We start from the raw sequence: 16,589 nt of genomic DNA on the forward strand, positions 1-16,589 counted from the left end.
AATTTATTTTTCTTTTGTTAAAAGATAAGGAGATCGCATTCATAAATTACGCCACGACTATTTCTTAATTTATCGAAAGTTGGGAACGATTGTGTTTTCGTTTGCCACACACAAGTGCAATAGGGCTGCACACGCCGTTGCATCTTTTGTAGCTAGCAAGAATTAGAGACGGTATCTGGGAATGTTTGAAGATGTTGGTCTTTGGCTTGTTTTTTTTTTTAGATATAGAATATTGTTAATTTATTATATTATTCTCATTTAATAAATATGTTTATTTTAAAATATTTTTCTTTAATTAAGAGCATTTTTCTAGTATTTTAAATATTTTACCATTATTTACCTTGTATGTATCTATATCTATATAAAACATTCAAAATTCCAAAAAATACTCTTGATTAACAAAAGTGCTAAAAGACTGCAAATGAATATAATAAGGGTAAAATGGTAAAACACTAATTTGCTCAATTATAAAATAAAAAATAAATTCCACCTAAGTAATTATATGGAGGAAGTTACTCCCCTACTCCATCGACATTCCTCTTTTTACTCCCCACTCCACTTCAACCATATATATATATATATATATATATTTTGGTTTTCTTTTCATTTTTATTTATTTATAATTTTAAATATCTATACCTGATGTAAAGAAGAAATGATATTGCATACCCAAAAAAAATTAATAAAAAAAAGAGAAAAAAAAAGACCAATTGACACAAGCGTGACAAGAGGCTAGTATAGATGATGTAAACTTATCTATTCGGCTTGAATAAAATTTGTTGTGTTTGGCAAAAAAAAAGCTACTCATTAATAATTTTGTTTGTTGAAAGACGAAAACACCCTCATAAATTTTACAACTAGAAAGAGTCTTACAGTTAAACATCACGAGTAACGCGTGAGTGATTACCGCGTCGACGCGTCAATGCCCGTCAAACCAGAGAGAGACATGGAAAAGACAAAAGTACTCTCATTTCTTCGTGTACAACTCAAAATCTCTCTCCTCTCTGTCTCTACCTGAAGAATCCCATCCCCGGACCCCTACCCACAAAAAAAAAACTATATAAACCGACTCCCGCTATTTCTGCTTCTCTAGCCAACAATACACAAATACACAAATACACAACACACACACCTCTCTCTTTCTCTCTCTGATTCTCATTCTCATGGAGTCCCCTTCTCGCTCCTCCGTCATCATCGTCGGTGCCGGAGTCTCCGGTGAGATTCATCGCCACCGTCGATTTTGATTACTTTGACTCTCATTTCTCTCTCGTCCTTATCATTTTTTCTCTCTTTTTCTGAAGGTTTATCGGCGGCGAAAGTTTTGATCGAGAACGGCGTGGAGGACGTAGTGATTCTGGAAGCTTCGGACCGTATCGGCGGCAGGATCCGAAAACAAGATTTCGGAGGCTTGTCGGTGGAGCTCGGCGCCGGCTGGATAGTCGGCGTCGGAGGAAGAGAGTCGAACCCGGTCTGGGAGCTTGCCCAGAAATCGAATCTCCGCACTTTCTTCTCCGATTACAGCAATGCTCGCTTCAACATCTACGATCAAAGGTCCGTATTCGGTTTCTTTCATTTTAGTGAATTCCTTGCTTAAAGTGCACCGTGTGCGCATTGCGCTTACCTAACGGCTTGCCCCTCGCATTTATTTATGCGTCTTGCGCCGTTGGTGAACGAACGAGTTAGCGTTTAAACTTCGCCGCGGCGTTTTGTTTCGGCATCTTCGTCTTAACAGCGCACTTTAGATTTTTCTGTTTTTGTTGCTATTATGCGCCGGTGTTGAACTGCCTGCTTTGGGCTTTGGCGCTGCATTTTAGCTCCATCAGCGTAAATTAGCACCATTTCATCAATATAAATAACTCGCCGAGTAAAATTTGTTTGTGTACTGCAGTGGGAAGATATTTCCGAGTGGAATCGCCGCGGACTCGTACAAGAAGGCCGTGGAGTCGGCGATGCAGAAGCTGAAGAAGTTTGAAGCCGACTCTTGCTATGGCGGTGGCGACGTCACCAAAGCCGCCGAATCGTCTTCGTATGTCTCCTTCTCTCTTTCATTATAATGTCTCGATCGCTTTGTCTTCTTCTTATTACTATTTTATATATAGTTTTATTTTCCTATTTGGTTTTTTTTATTGTTGGGTTTTTTCCGCGAAATTTACCTGAATGTGTTGGTTTTTTCCGCGAAATTATTTTATTTTACTTTTGGGGAATTTGGGTTTTGATTCTGTTTTTTTCTTCTAATTATAGTCGCGGTTTGTGTGTTTTTTTTGAATAAAAATTTTGTTTTCTAGTACGCCGAAAACGCCGATAGAGCTGGCTATTGATTTCATCCTGCACGATTTTGAGATGCCAGGTCAGTTTTCACACCTCATTCCGCGGGCAAATTTCTGTTTGGTTGCTGAGATTTTCTAGTCGTCGTTTGAAAATGCCAGATGAAATTTTGTTCCTAAATTCTGAATGAATTACTTTCTGACTTTGATTATTATCGAAATGTGTTTTGTGTGCAGAAGGTGAGCCCATATCAACATTCCAAGACTTTGGAGAACGAGAGTTTTTAGTGGCGGATGAAAGAGGGTACGAGCATCTGCTATACAAAATGGCTGGAGATTTTCTTTTCACCTCTGAGGGTAAACTGTTGGACAATCGTCTCAAGTTCAACAAGGTACAAGAATCTGATCCTTCTCGTTTTATGTTATTATCATTTTACTATTATTCTAACAATTTTTCAAAGGAAAGGTGTCTTCCTTTTTGCTGTTTTTTAGTTACCCAATCATAGGGACAGAATATGAGTAAAAAATTACAGATAAAAGAACAGAAAGTGTGAGGTGAAAAAGCTGATTTTCTGTTTTGTTTGTTTCTGTGCGCTGATTTCCTTTTTGCTGTTGAGATTGATTGACCCAGCTTTGGAGTTTGCAGATAATGACGTTTCTGAAAGCTGTTTTTCTCTTATGATATAATAACTATCATTATTCTATTGCAAATTACACCTTCTTTCTTAAAGGGTCAACTAATATTTTTGTTTCAGACCAAAAAAATAAACTAATATTTTTGTTTTGGTTTATACGGAATTGGATCTTGTTATCTTTATTTCATCATTCTGATAGTAAAGTCGAGCAGTTCATAAACACGTCTTAGAAACAAATTTTGAGGTTTCCAAGAAAATATTTGGTGGCGTCTTTTTATTAGGGAGCTGATTTTCCCATTCTTTTTTTGTCTGAGAAGTACTTGTGTGAAATAGGAATAATACTTTTTTGCTATACCTAATCAATCAGGGCATGTTAGGCACGATAACTTTTCCACTTCACAATTTATGATTGGTTGGAGATAACAAAACAGTTCTATATCTATTCATACAAATTTTTCTACTTTTATCCACTTACATTTCCTTTTATTATTAATAGATAATAAGTGGTAGATAAGTATCTTCGACCCAAAACATAAAAAGTAAAGAAAAGCTAACAGGCCAATGGAGATGGCCAAGGACTCCATTGGTCTTTTGTTTCAATGTGACATTACTTACCACTTTCCTATCAAGTTTTCCAAAGACTTTATTTCTTTAGTTTTGCTACTAACATCAATGATGATATCCAATACTGGGTTTGTTTTTTCTCGTAATGAATGATATTGTGGCTTCTTTGACCTTCGTTATATATTTTGAAGTGTTTATACCAAAGCTGGGACTCAACTTTTCTTTTCTTTTCTTTCTTTTATCTTGAGTGCCATTCATTTGACTCTGCAACAATAATTTCTGATTTCAATCGTACAACCATGAAGAGCCATGATCCTTGTGACCTTTTGAGAGCTCTTTTTATCACTCATAAATTAGTAGGGCCCAAAGTGCGAGTTTCCATTGCGCTGCACAGTGCCCATTATTGAGTTTATGACCCATGAACAATAAACGTTGAGTTGAAATGTCAAGTCTGCTCAAATAAGATCATGAAAATAGGAGGTGTGGTCACTTTTCTCCAGTTAATGGGGCTTGTTGTCTTTACTTTTCCCAAATAAGAAATAAGAATACTGTATGAGTTTAATGTTGTCGATAAATTCTTCCGTATTTGTTGAGTTGTTGTATTTGTATTATACTCGTAGTGTAATTATGAGTGCAACGTCTCTACCGTTTAAAAAAAAAAAAAAAAGAGGGACTGTTGTGTTCACCTCCTTTGAGAAACTATAAATTCATTGTGAGATAAATAGGTCTGAATTTCAGATTGCACAGTTTTTCTTAGTTTGACTGCCCAGGATCTTATGGGGTTGTTGCCTTGGGCTCTTCACAAGTTGATTTTGTTTTATGGCAGATTATTTTATTTTATTTTATTTACTGTTAATACATTTATGAAGATGATTCCATGCTTGATTTTGGGCAGGTTGTTCGGGAATTGCAGCACTCGAGAAACGGCGTTACGGTAATGACGGAGGATGGTTACGTCTACGAAGCAAATTACGTGATTTTGTCTGTTAGCATTGGCGTTCTCCAAAGCGAGCTCATTGCCTTCAATCCACCCTTGCCCGTACGTCTCTTCTCTTCTCGTAGTTTATTTCATTTCATTCATGTCACTAGGCTCACTATCCAATTGCCATAACAGACAACTTTTCTTTACATAAGATGTGGATGTGTCTTTCAGCTATTGGACCATGAATTTCTGTGTGCATATAATATCCCTCTCTTTCTTTCATCATGCATTTCACACTGATCTTGCCCATTCACTTTGCTTGGTCCAATATATATAGTGGAATCTGAAGGGCTAGGTGCCTAGCATATGGGTCCCTGTAGATGGGAGTTTACTATTTGTTTATTGGTATTTATTAAGGTGGAGTTGGTCCACCGTATTAAATGCAATTTAGTGGGAAGAAAGTCAGAATTTATGGATAGCTGGGCTCATTAAATAAGGCTCACGGGTTGATGACGCATGAGGAAGATGGGCGAGCAGCTGTAGCCTGTTTCTTATATGCCAATACCATGGATTATACGATCCATAGAATTTTAACCCATTGGCTTGCCGATAGGTTAAATAAATGTAGGTGGCCTTGGCCTTGCTGCTTGGTTTACTAAATGCAGGTGTTGAATGCGGATCAGTATTTGCCTTACTATATTAGTTGGTGCCTTCATTCCCTTCCAAAACAAGAAAAAAAAAATTAGCTAGTGCCTTCATTGCGTAAACTATTAGACCCAAAAACGGTGTGTATTTTCAGTCTCGAAGCCTGGCTCAATTATGGACTGCATGTTTTTAACGTACATTTTAGCAGCTTCTTTGAAAGGAGTTGGTAGTACAAAATATGCTGTAAAGTCATCTCATCGTTTAGTTGTGGTCTGTTCATGTTTTGTCGCTGGTGTATAAGACCTACAATTATCTCATGATATGGCTTTGTCTGCTTAGGTAGGCCAATACTCTTGGTGACAACTTGACAAGGATGTAATTTTTGTTTTAACGTAACAAAACTAGTCAATGTTTGCTCTCTATGACTGAAAGCCATCTCATTCAAAGTCTCATTTGATATAGTTCAATACTTTGCTTGAAATTATGTCACAGAGGTGGAAAACTGAGGCTATACAGAAATGTGATGTGATAGTGTACACAAAGATCTTTCTCAAGTTCACCTATAAGTTCTGGCCTTGTGGGCCAGGAAAAGAGTTCTTCATCTATGCCCATGAGCGGAGAGGCTACTACACATTTTGGCAGGTTGGTTAAATATTTTTGTCATTCTTGACGCCAGCTAACTTATATATGAAATTTCCATGTTGCTTCCAGCAGATCAACAGATTCAATAAGTTTGTTGTGCACAGACTTGCCTGTCATATTTTAAAGCCATTATTACTTATTTAATTTATTCGATAAATGACAACATTTTAATTTTCATTTCAAGTGTTGTGGTTCATGCATCTTGGAAAAAAACATTTAAAATTTAGGATTGCTCACTACAAGAGCTTTGAACGCAACCTTCAATATGTAAAATCATAGGTGGGAGGGCTTGTAACTCAAGTAGTTAAGAACATTTACCCATGCACCCGAGGTCCTAGGTTCTATTCCCTCCTCCCCCAATATCGTTTGTATTAAAAAAATATATATCATGTTATGAGGAATAACCAAGCTGTCATTTTAGTTTTGGTTGATAAGAATCTTGCTGCTTCCCCAGTCTGGGTACATACAAATTGCTAAATGAGTTAGTACATAAACTCCGCACCTCTTTCTTTTTAGATAACCTCAGTATTTAGTTTTGAAACTTGAAAACGACCTTGTCCTTTATATTGCGTGTTTTTCAGAGCTAGGTTGTAACTACCACCATTTACAATATTATGGTAATAAATATTGATTTCTTTTCTTGTTCTGATCAACAAACAAGAGTCACTTGCAATATTAGTTTGAATGGTTCTTCCTTTCATGCATTGATATCTCTGTCACTTTCTTAGAGCTGGCAATATTGCTTTCGCTTTGAGCTCAATTCGTATCCGAACTATTGTTCATTTGCTTTAGTATTTGAATACTGTACATTATGATCAAATCTCAAACCTCTATTATATTAAAATCATCTTCTTTCGTTTTATTAGGAAAAATCCCGTATATTGTAAGGACAACACGTGGCTAGTTGTGAGATGTCACTGTCTTTTTCATTTACAAAACTATTTATTTGACAGATATATGGATACAGATTCTAAACTTATATTATGACAAATAAAATATGTGAGATTGATACATATAGTATATTTTAAGTTTAGAATTGGATTATCAAGTCATCCTTAACTCATCATATTCTCTCCAAGCTGACTGCTAATCTGTTGCCGTGTCATCAGCACATGGAGAATGCATATCCTGGATCCAATATACTGGTCGTGACGTTGACGAATGAGGAATCAAAGCGTGTGGAAGCTCAGTCTGATGAGGAAACATTGAAAGAAGCCATGGGGGCTCTTAGGGACATGTTTGGACCCAACATTCCTGAAGCTACTGATATATTTGTACCTCGGTGGTGGAACAATAGGTTCCAGCGAGGCAGCTATAGCAACTACCCAGTAATCTCTAATGGCCAAGTTGTTCGTGACATCAAGGTTTGCCTTCTCTCTTTGATCTTCTATCTCACCATTAATAGATCAAATTTTACTTCACATATCTGGTAGCATACGTAAAGATGATTGATTGAATCGTTACGCTCTAATTACCAATATTCAGCGTCCTTCATCTTTGGTAAGTCCTAAAGTGAGATAATTAAATAGAGTATAGCTGGTTGCGTTAAGGAGAATGATCTCATGGGGCTACAACTTACAAACTGAGCCTTTAGATGTATTTATAGGCATATGATGACCTGTAACTGTAAGATTCTTAAATGTGAGTAGGAATATGCTAACTTTGACAAAACTTTTACTCTATGATATCATTGCTAATGTGGCTTGTCACACTTATCATTTTGATCCACATGGTATGTGACATCGTGCACTCCGTGGAGTAAGAAAATTTTGTACAAAAATATAAGAAAAATGGTAAAATAAAATTGTAGCGATAGCATTGCTCGCTAAAGTTTATGTATCTCCCCTTAGAAGTTTTAGTATTTGGGTTGCAACAGATATGAAGAACATGTACCTTTTTCTCTGATCTGCTATCTTTTTAACCTGAGTTCCTTGATCAATGAAAAGAAAATAGATCACAGATTAATAAAAAGCTCTGTAATGAACTGACATTACTTTTCTTCGTGTTTTATGTTTATGTCCAGGCCCCATTAGGCTGCATCTTCTTCAGTGGAGAACACACAAGCGAGAGATATAGCGGCTATGTCCATGGCGGATACCTTGCAGGTGAGCAATTATTCTGAGAGTTATTTGGGAGATTAAAGGCCTCCAATTATAAACATAAACTCTAATGTGATCTTGTATGTGTTGTGGCATTGGTGTTTGATGAGTTTTATGATCAATAGGTATTGAGACGGGTAAAGCTTTGCTGGAAGAAATAGAAAAGGAAAAAGAAAGGAGTATTGAGAGTGAGAATCAAACATTTTTGTTAGAACCCTTGCTTGCATTGACTGGTTCATTAAGTTTGACGCAAAACGATGCTGTATCGAGTCTCAAATGCGATATTCCTAGACAATTGTATCTAAGTGGCAAAGTTGGCGTCCCGGAACTATATTATGACTACGTGGACCTATAGAAAAACCTCAGTATGATGATGATGATGTTAAAAACATGAGCATTGAGAAAGATCTCACACGACGGAGTTGAAATAATTTCTGTTTAAATCCGTGATGCCGTTTACGAAGTTGAATGAAGTGAGAGATACATGAGCAAGCTAGCTGGGAAAGATGTAAGAGTCTGTGTAGTAGTATGATTCATAATGGTATACTTGGGGGATGAAGTCAATGAAGTTGCAATGGTTTTGGTTCCAATGGAACTGGTATTTGGGAGAGTATACATAATGTAATAGTCGATTCGTGTAGTCAGTTGTTTAGAAGGAGGGGGGGAGAGGAGAAGGCTGTAGTTTAGGCTCTAATTGTACTGCTGATGAATGTTAAGTTCACAAGAAAGTAGTCTTTCTCATTTTCTTCTAGGTTATTGACCGTAATGGTCACTCAACTTTTGCTCCAGTCTCATTTTGGTCCACCAATTAAAATTTTCATTTCATAGTCTTCACTCTCCTTTTAGTATCAAATTGGTCTTACAGTCAAAGTCAGTCAATTTTGCCGTTAAATTTAGAGGTAAAATCGTCCCTATGGAATAAACATTAATAAAAATTTAATTAAATAAACATTTGAAAATTAAAACGAATACTTCCTTGAAATAAACTTTTTTTTTTCAAATAACTTTTACAATAAAACCATTAGTACTGAAGGAGTTTTTTAAGAAATATTGATAAATCTTTTTCATAATTAATGGACATTCTAAATTCTAAATGATTGAAAAAGTTAAAATGATTAAAAAAAAAAGAGATTAAAACCCAACCCGTTACCACCATCCCAGCCGCCAATGCCATCACCAACTACCCCAACCCCACCACGCCTCTTTCGGCAAACCCCTACCCAAATTATCATCATTCCTCTCCAATCCAAAACCCCACCATGCACTATGACCTCTCTCTCTCTCTCTCTCTCTCTCTCTCTCTCTCTCTCTCTCTCTCTCTCTCTCTCTCTGAAAGACCAAAACCCCACCACCCTTCCAACACCACCAAAAAAAAAAAAAAGTCTGTTGTAAGAAAATTTGGGGTTAAAAATCTGTTTTATTGATGTTTCACTTTTGATAGAAGAAAAATATATATTTTCCTTCCATCACACCTACGGCCACTCGTGAAGCCCACCTCTCCATATATGGAGCTATGGTTCAAATTTGAGGGAGCTTCTAACATGTGAACGATTTTACTCCTGAATTTAATGGCAAAATTGACAGACTTTGATGGTAGGATCATTTTGATTAATAGACCAAAATGAAGCTGGAGTAAAAATTGGGGGACCATTTTTCGGTCCATAACCATTTTCCTTCTAGTATTTGTATTTTGGCTTAATTATTGATGTGTCCTTGTGCTTTACCGAAAATCTCACTTTACCCAAACTGGGTTAATACTTAATAGGCTTTTTATCACAAATAGTCCTTCACATTTACGAAATTATCACGAATGGTCCTTGAGGTTTTTTTGTGACACTAATAGTCCTTAACGTTTGGGCTTTTTATCACAAATGGTCCATGCAGTTATAAATTCTGTTAAGTGTGACGTGAAAAATAAGTGAAGCCCACCAGTCCAATTACATTGTGACATGTGGATAAAAAATAATTTTTTAATTTTTTAATGAAAATTCCATATTTATTTTTTTTTCTGCGGGAGAGAGAGACGGAGTAAGAAAGCGGGATGAAAAATTGCAGAAAAATAAAAGGAATTTTCATTAAAAATTTATTTAATTATTTTTTTATCCATATGTCACAATGTAATTGGACAGGTGGGCTCCACTTATCATCCACGTCACACTTAACAGAATGTTTTAACGGCAGGGACCATTTGTGATAAAAAAACCTAAACGTTAGGGACTATTAGTGTCACAAAAAAACCTCAAGGACCATTCGTGATAATTTCATAAACGTGAAGGACCATTTGTGATAAAAAGCCTACTTAATATGCTCTATGTGCTTTATTTCCGTATCCCCAACGAATGACCTCGAAATGAAGCAACTACATACAAGTATCTTACAAATAGTTATATTGTTTTAATTTGATCTAGGGTTAATTACTGTAGACGTCCGTGAACTATGGCCCCAGTTGCAATTGGGTCCGCGAACTAATTTTTGTGGCAAAGACATCCTTTAATTAAAAATCCGTTGCAATTAGGTCCTGCCGTCCAACTCTGTCAATTTGTCCATCAAAATGAGGGGTAAAAACGTCATTTCAAGTATGAAGGAAAAAACTGAAGAAAAAAAAAGAAAAAAAGAGAAAAAAAAAAGAAGAAAAAAAGGTCCCTCTCTCTTTCGCTCTATCTCTCCCTCTTTCTCACAACCCATTTCCCCCTCCTTATCCCACCCCTCTCAAGTGTGGGCTTCTGAGCTTGATCAAGATTTCGTCGTCTTCTACGGAGCGGAAGGATGAATTGCTGTTGCCCGGGTTTAGGGTTTCAATTTCGGAGGAGGAAGACGAAGGGGAAGAGTAGCAACTCGGCTGCGTCGAGAAGGGCAGAGGCGGAGTCACCTCGGTACCGGCGTGATTGAAATTCACTTTAGGGGTTTCGTTGACGCCTTGGATCAACAACTCGTTCTCCAAAATTACGAGCTTCTGGAGCTGGGTTTGGTTCTGGGACGCCATGAATGCACGGACAAGCTGATCGCAGAGCTGAAATCTAGGGGCTTGGGAGGGTCTATGGAGGACTTGTGGCACCAGTTGAGAATGACGGATTTGAGAGCGAGGTTGGAGATTACAGAGGAGAAATCGGGTGGGGGAGAGTCCACGAGAGTGGGTGTGAAGTTGAGGGCTTTGCAGACTTGGACGCAGGCACGCTCTAAGGTGTGGCCTAAGGAGACGATAACTGGGTCTTTTGGAGCTTGGGCCTTTGCAGTTTTTTATGGAATGGCCGATGAGGACCTGTGGAAAAGCTTCCATTTGCGCCTGGGGCTGGGACTGCTTATCTTTGTCACTCTGTCGGGGGTTTGGACAAGGATTTCCATAGATTCACCCTTCTAGATGGACAAGGATTTCCATATACTGCAGTGAATAGCCAGGCGGACCCCTCTCTATTTTCAATAAATATAGTCACAGATTGGTCTAGACACTTTATCACCTTGATATTGCATTTATGCTCATCCCATAAAACCCAAATTCCACCAGAAAATCCTACAGCATTGGAGAACCCCAGTTGAGAGATTACCTTTCGAGCTCTATCAGAACTAATTCGTGGTTCACAAATAACCATAATATCCAGCTTATTGCCTTTAAAATCTTGCATATCCAGCAGTGATTTCCTGCTACCTGCCCCTCGAACATTCCAACATCCAATAAACATCACTCTTAACGTCAGAGGAAGGAGTCTTTGAAACCAAAAGCATGGAAGAGAGGTATTCTCAATTTTAGCAGAGATCGGAGGGGTGGGAATGAGATCTGGGCATGTGGTTAGGGGGAGAAAGAGAGGTGGTTGTGGGAGGGTGGGCTGCTGAGGGTGGAGGCGATAGAAGGGAAAGAAGGTGATATTGGGTGGTTAGATCTAATTTCAGGATTCCTAAAATTGGGATCTTTCAAATATACAAAGGTTGAAACGGCTGAAATAAGTTACAAAAACAAAGATTAGACAAACCTGCTAAGACAGAGCTTAGGGAGATCACCAGATCCGGTGAGGGAACTCTCACGGAGGAGAAGGAATTCAGCTTTGCATATGAACGAAAGACACAGAGCATGTGAAAACTCCAATATATCCCTCACAACAAGAGCACGTGCCATTCACATGGTCAAACTCGACGGATTCTGTTACGGCAGGACCTAATTGCAACGGATTTCTAATTAAAGGATGTCTTTGCCACAAAAATTAGTTCGCGGACTCAATTGCAAATGGGGCCATAGTTCACAGACGTCTACAGTAATTAATCCTTTTTTTTTTTTTTTTTGGGACAAACAGTAATTAACCCTTTGATCTATCAGCAACCTATTACTCTTCTTGCAAGTCTTGTCAATTCTTCTTTTGAATATTTGATTTCTTGACCGAGAGCATGAGGTTCTTTAAATGGTCGTACTTTGCTGTGTCGGTGGCTTGCCCAAAAACGTAGAGCTGGCAAACGGGTCATTTTAACGGGTTCCGGGTCGTTAACGGGTTAACCCGTTTTCTTAACGGGTTGACACGAACACGACCCGTTAAGTTAACGGGTGACAAATACTAAACCCAAACACGACCCGTTACAATTCGCGAATATCCGACACGACCCGTTAACCCGTTAAGAATAAAACAGAAAAAAAAAAAAAAAAAAAAAACTATCACAGCTTCTCTACCAACACGCCTTCTCTGTCTTTTTTCCCCCAAACCCCAACCCTAACTTTTCTTCCCTCTTTCCCTCTTCATTTCAGTCCTCTCACCCCAAAACAGTATATATCTCTCTCTCACAGATATCTTAAAAACTCAATAACTAAATAAATTGAGGAAGAAAGAAAATTCAAAATTAACTGAGAGAACCAAAACCAACAACTCTAGAATCAATCACCCTCTGTGGACCGACCTAGATACCTCCTCCTTGATCCCTGGTGGCTGGGTTGGCGAAGTCATCCCTGGTGGCTGGGTTGGCGGAGTCTATTGAGTGGAGAGAAGAAGAGCAGAAGAGAATCTTGACAAAAAGATAGCAGAAGAGAAAAAGAGAAGAACAAAGCAGAAGAGAAGAACGAGAGGAAGAAGAAAAGGAAAAGGGGAAAGAAGAAAAAGACAAAAAGGTAAGAAGAAAAAGACACTGAAAGAAGAAAGAAAAGGGGAAGAAGAAAAGAAAAGAAAAATATTTTGCAAAATTACAAAATTAACCTTCTTAACGGGTGGTAACGGGTTAACCCGTTTTCGACCCGAAACGACCCGTTAGCTTAACGGGTGGCTAACGGGTTCACCCGTTTTCAACCCGACCCAATAAGCTCAACCCAAATACTGATAATTTTGTGCGAATTCGTGTCGTGTTAACGGGTCGTGTGCAATATTGCCGGGTCTACAAAAACGGAAGAAAAATAAAAGATTCTCAGTGACGACGAGTGTAGACTGAAGTATATAGTACAAGTGGCAAAGTAGAGAGCACAGACACAGCTCAGTATTGAATTGAGCTCTCTGAACACGCATTGATCAAACTCTTCAATTCAAACCCATCAATCATCACAGACGTAAAGCCGAGGGATTTGAAACCCTTTTCTAGTTTGATTTTGATTTTAAAGCAGAGCAGTTTTGGATCCAAATGTTGGTCCAAGACCGCTCTACCCCACAACCCTCCAAACCCCAGCAACCCTTTCTCACAGCAAGTCACTTCCCTCAGTCCAAAATCTTCACTTTTCCCCAATGGGTCTCCTTTAATCTGTTCAAGATCACTACCATTTCATTCGTAACCCTCACCATTGCTGCCCTCTTCTTCCTCTACAATGCCAATGACTCTCCCTCCACCTTCCTTTGCTTCAACAAATCCCACCTCAAGATCCCCAAACCCATTGAATTCCCCAAACTTAGCTTCAAGTCAATCAAACCCATTTCAGATAAGTCCTCCAATTACGCTTCTTTCGGATCAGATAGATGGGTTGTGGTCTCTGTTTCGGATTATCCTTCTGATTCACTTCGAAAACTGGTCAAACTCAAGCGCTGGCAAGTCCTTGCAATTGGAAATTCAAGGACCCCAGTGGATTGGAGCCTCAAGGGAGTGATATATTTGTCAATGGATGACCAGGCCAAACTGAATTTTCGAGTTTTGGACTACCTTCCTTATGATTCTTATGTAAGGAAGACTGTTGGGTACCTTTTCGCTATCCAACACGGTGCAAAAATGATATACGACACTGATGATCGTGGGGATGTGGTTGATGGTGATCTTGGTAAGCACTTTGATCTGAAATTGTCAAATGTGGATGTAATGCAGGAGAAAGTTTTGCAGTATAGTAATGAAAATCCGAATAGAACAGTTGTGAATCCATACATTCATTTCGGGCAACGGTCAATTTGGCCTAGGGGATTGCCTTTAGAAAATGTAGGTGAAGTTGGGCATGAGGAGTTCTATAGTGAAGTATTTGGAGGATTGCAATACATTCAGCAAGGTATATCTAATGGCTTACCGGATGTTGATTCAGTTTTTTACTTCACAAGGAGGTCAGGTTCGGAAGCATTTGACATAAGGTTTGATGAGCGTGCTCCAAAAGTTGCTTTACCACAAGGTATGATGGTGCCACTGAATTCTTTTAATACATTGTTTCATTCTAATGCATTTTGGTCTTTGATGCTTCCTGTTTCGGTTAGTACAATGGCTTCTGATGTATTGAGGGGTTATTGGGCGCAAAGACTACTGTGGGAGATTGGTGGTTATGTTGTTGTTTATCCTCCAACTATTTATAGATATGATAAGATTGAGTCATACCCGTTTGTGGAAGAGAAGGATCTTCACATAAATGTGGGTCGATTAATTAAGTTCTTGGTTACTTGGAGATCTACTAAGATTAATTTATTTGAGAAAATTTTGGAATTGAGTTATTTGATGGCGAAAGAAGGGTTTTGGACTGAGAAGGAGGTGAAGTTCACTGCAGCTTGGCTTCAAGACCTGCTTGCTGTCGGGTATATTCAGCCAAAGCAGAAGGCCATAAAGTTAGATCAGCCGAGAACACCCATTGGTCTTGTAGACCGGAAGGAATTTATTCCCCGAAAACTACCTTCTGTGCATCTTGGGGTTAAGGAATCAGAGACAGTAAATTATGAGATAGGGAATTTGATTCGCTGGAGGAAGTTTTTTGGCAATGTTGTTATGATCATGTTTGTCAGTGGGCCAGTGGAGCTGACTGCGTTGGAGTGGAAATTGCTTTATGGCAGGGTATTTAAAAGTGTGGTGATTTTGTCGGACGGTGCTAAAACAGAGTTAGCTGTGGAGCAAGCTACTCTGGACCAAGTATATAAGTAAGTTGTTAATAATGTTCATGGTTTCTTTATTGTCAATGCCAACTTCCACACACATTCATGGGTTTTTCTTTTGGCAGACCAGTTTGGGTTGGATTTTTCTTTGCGTGAGTACGGATATCTGTGTCTTTATTAGATCTGATGATGCATGTTGGATTTTGGGCTGTCTTCTGCTAAGATTTTATCTGATTGGCCCTCCATGTTGTCTTGTTTCTTCTGGTTCATTCAATTTAATCTGCATCGGAACATCCAATTGATATAGAACTATAGCTTTTAAGTTAGTTTAGAGGAATCAACATTATACTTAGAAATTGAGGAAAAGAAACCTATTCAAATTCTTAGAATATTCAGTCTCTTTTTAATCATTGACATGGAAATGACTCAAAGTCAAAGTTACATCCTATGCACCAACTAATTCAGGTTGTAATTATAGGCGATCTTCTAATATGGTAAATCGTTAGCAGAATTTGAACAGTCTTTGCTTTGATTTTCATCATTTTTAATGTATATTATGCTGTCCTTACAATTCTGAAATGACATGCAGGCATCTCCCCAAAATATTTGACAGGTTTACCAGTGCGGAAGGGTTCTTGTTCCTGCAGGACAATACCATTCTCAACTACTGGAATTTACTGCAAGCAGACAAGACTAAGCTGTGGATCACTGACAAGGTAATGTAAATTCCCAAGTACAACACCCTGGGTTTTGGACAAACACCGACTGATTCGTTCATTCCCTATCTCTTCCAGGTTCCTCAGTCTTGGACTACAGCCTCAATCTATGGTAAAGACTCGGAATGGTTTTCAAAACAAGCAGATATGGTAAAGAAAGTTGTCAGCACTATGCCAGTTCATTTGCAGGTCAGTTACAAGGAGAGTAGCACGAGGGAGCAGGGTCTCAATATCTGCAGCTCCGAGGTATTCTATATTCCTCGACAATTTGTTGGGGACTTTGTAGATCTTGTAGGACTTGTGGGAAAATTTGAAATCCATAATAAGGTAGCAGTTCCCCTGTTTTTCATGGCGATGGATTTACCTCATAAATATGACTCTGTGCTCAATACAATGATTTATAAGCCAGAGACATCATCTAGCAACTCTTCAAATATGTATTCTGCTCAAGCCCCAGCCGTACACCCATGGACCGTTTCCAGTGAGTCAGATTTCATCGAACTTATGAGATTCATGGCAACAGGTGACCCTCTACTAATGGAGCTATTTTGAAGTACGGAAAAGTTAAACTTTGTACCATTCCCATTATATACGAGGCTCTCCAAAGAAATTGACACTTGAAGGGTAGAAAAATACTTAATACTTTATCCAACTTGGGTATTTACTTTTCGGCTTTATATGTTGTGGAAATTTTGAGGTAAGGGGAAAGGATGTCATGCAGTTTGTTCAGGTAGGTTTCTTCTGCTTTTGCTTTCCTTTTCTGTACAGAATTTTCTTTCATCTGTATGATTCAGTCATTGTATTTGAGCTGTGGATATATCAAATGAGAACCATTTATTAGAAGAATCATTACTCTACTGCTTCATAGTTTTC

The 16,589-nt window shown here is 38.4% G+C and overlaps 2 protein-coding genes across 2 annotated transcripts; both read left to right on the top strand.

Moving 5' to 3' along the window:
• The first annotated feature begins 1,031 nt into the window (after nt 1-1,031).
• PAO1 (polyamine oxidase 1) lies at nt 1,032-8,605 on the top strand. Its single transcript, XM_088249366.1, has 10 exons — nt 1,032-1,215; nt 1,302-1,551; nt 1,889-2,026; nt 2,286-2,347; nt 2,502-2,656; nt 4,359-4,502; nt 5,523-5,672; nt 6,782-7,036; nt 7,696-7,777; nt 7,897-8,605. The coding sequence occupies exons 1-10, from the start codon at nt 1,164-1,166 to the stop codon at nt 8,124-8,126; spliced, it is 1,518 nt and encodes a 505-aa protein (XP_088105492.1). The 5' UTR covers nt 1,032-1,163; the 3' UTR covers nt 8,127-8,605.
• Nucleotides 8,606-13,142: 4,537 nt separating this feature from the next.
• Nucleotides 13,143-16,589, top strand: LOC110744596 (putative glycosyltransferase STELLO2). Its single transcript, XM_021944582.2, has 3 exons — nt 13,143-15,045; nt 15,590-15,716; nt 15,795-16,589. Exons 1-3 carry the CDS (start codon nt 13,355-13,357, stop codon nt 16,266-16,268), a joined length of 2,292 nt encoding a protein of 763 aa, XP_021800274.2. The 5' UTR covers nt 13,143-13,354; the 3' UTR covers nt 16,269-16,589.

Source organism: Prunus avium, chromosome 2, assembly GCF_965620075.1.
Source record: "Prunus avium chromosome 2, drPruAviu1.hap1.1, whole genome shotgun sequence".
NCBI lineage: Eukaryota > Viridiplantae > Streptophyta > Magnoliopsida > Rosales > Rosaceae > Prunus > Prunus avium.

What these genes read in the sequence shown, in the direction of transcription:
- PAO1 (XM_088249366.1), top strand. Translation starts at nt 1,164, where the DNA reads ATGGAGTCCCCTTCTCGCTCCTCCGTCATCATCGTCGGTGCCGGAGTC. An exon ending in ATCGTCTCAAGTTCAACAAG is followed by an intron (nt 2,657 to 4,358) that starts GTACAAGAATCT and finishes GATTTTGGGCAG; the next exon opens with GTTGTTCGGGAATTGCAGCA. An exon ending in AAGTTGTTCGTGACATCAAG is followed by an intron (nt 7,037 to 7,695) that starts GTTTGCCTTCTC and finishes GTTTATGTCCAG; the next exon opens with GCCCCATTAGGCTGCATCTT.
- LOC110744596 (XM_021944582.2), top strand. Translation starts at nt 13,355, where the DNA reads ATGTTGGTCCAAGACCGCTCTACCCCACAACCCTCCAAACCCCAGCAA. An exon ending in ACTCTGGACCAAGTATATAA is followed by an intron (nt 15,046 to 15,589) that starts GTAAGTTGTTAA and finishes AATGACATGCAG; the next exon opens with GCATCTCCCCAAAATATTTG. An exon ending in AGCTGTGGATCACTGACAAG is followed by an intron (nt 15,717 to 15,794) that starts GTAATGTAAATT and finishes TATCTCTTCCAG; the next exon opens with GTTCCTCAGTCTTGGACTAC.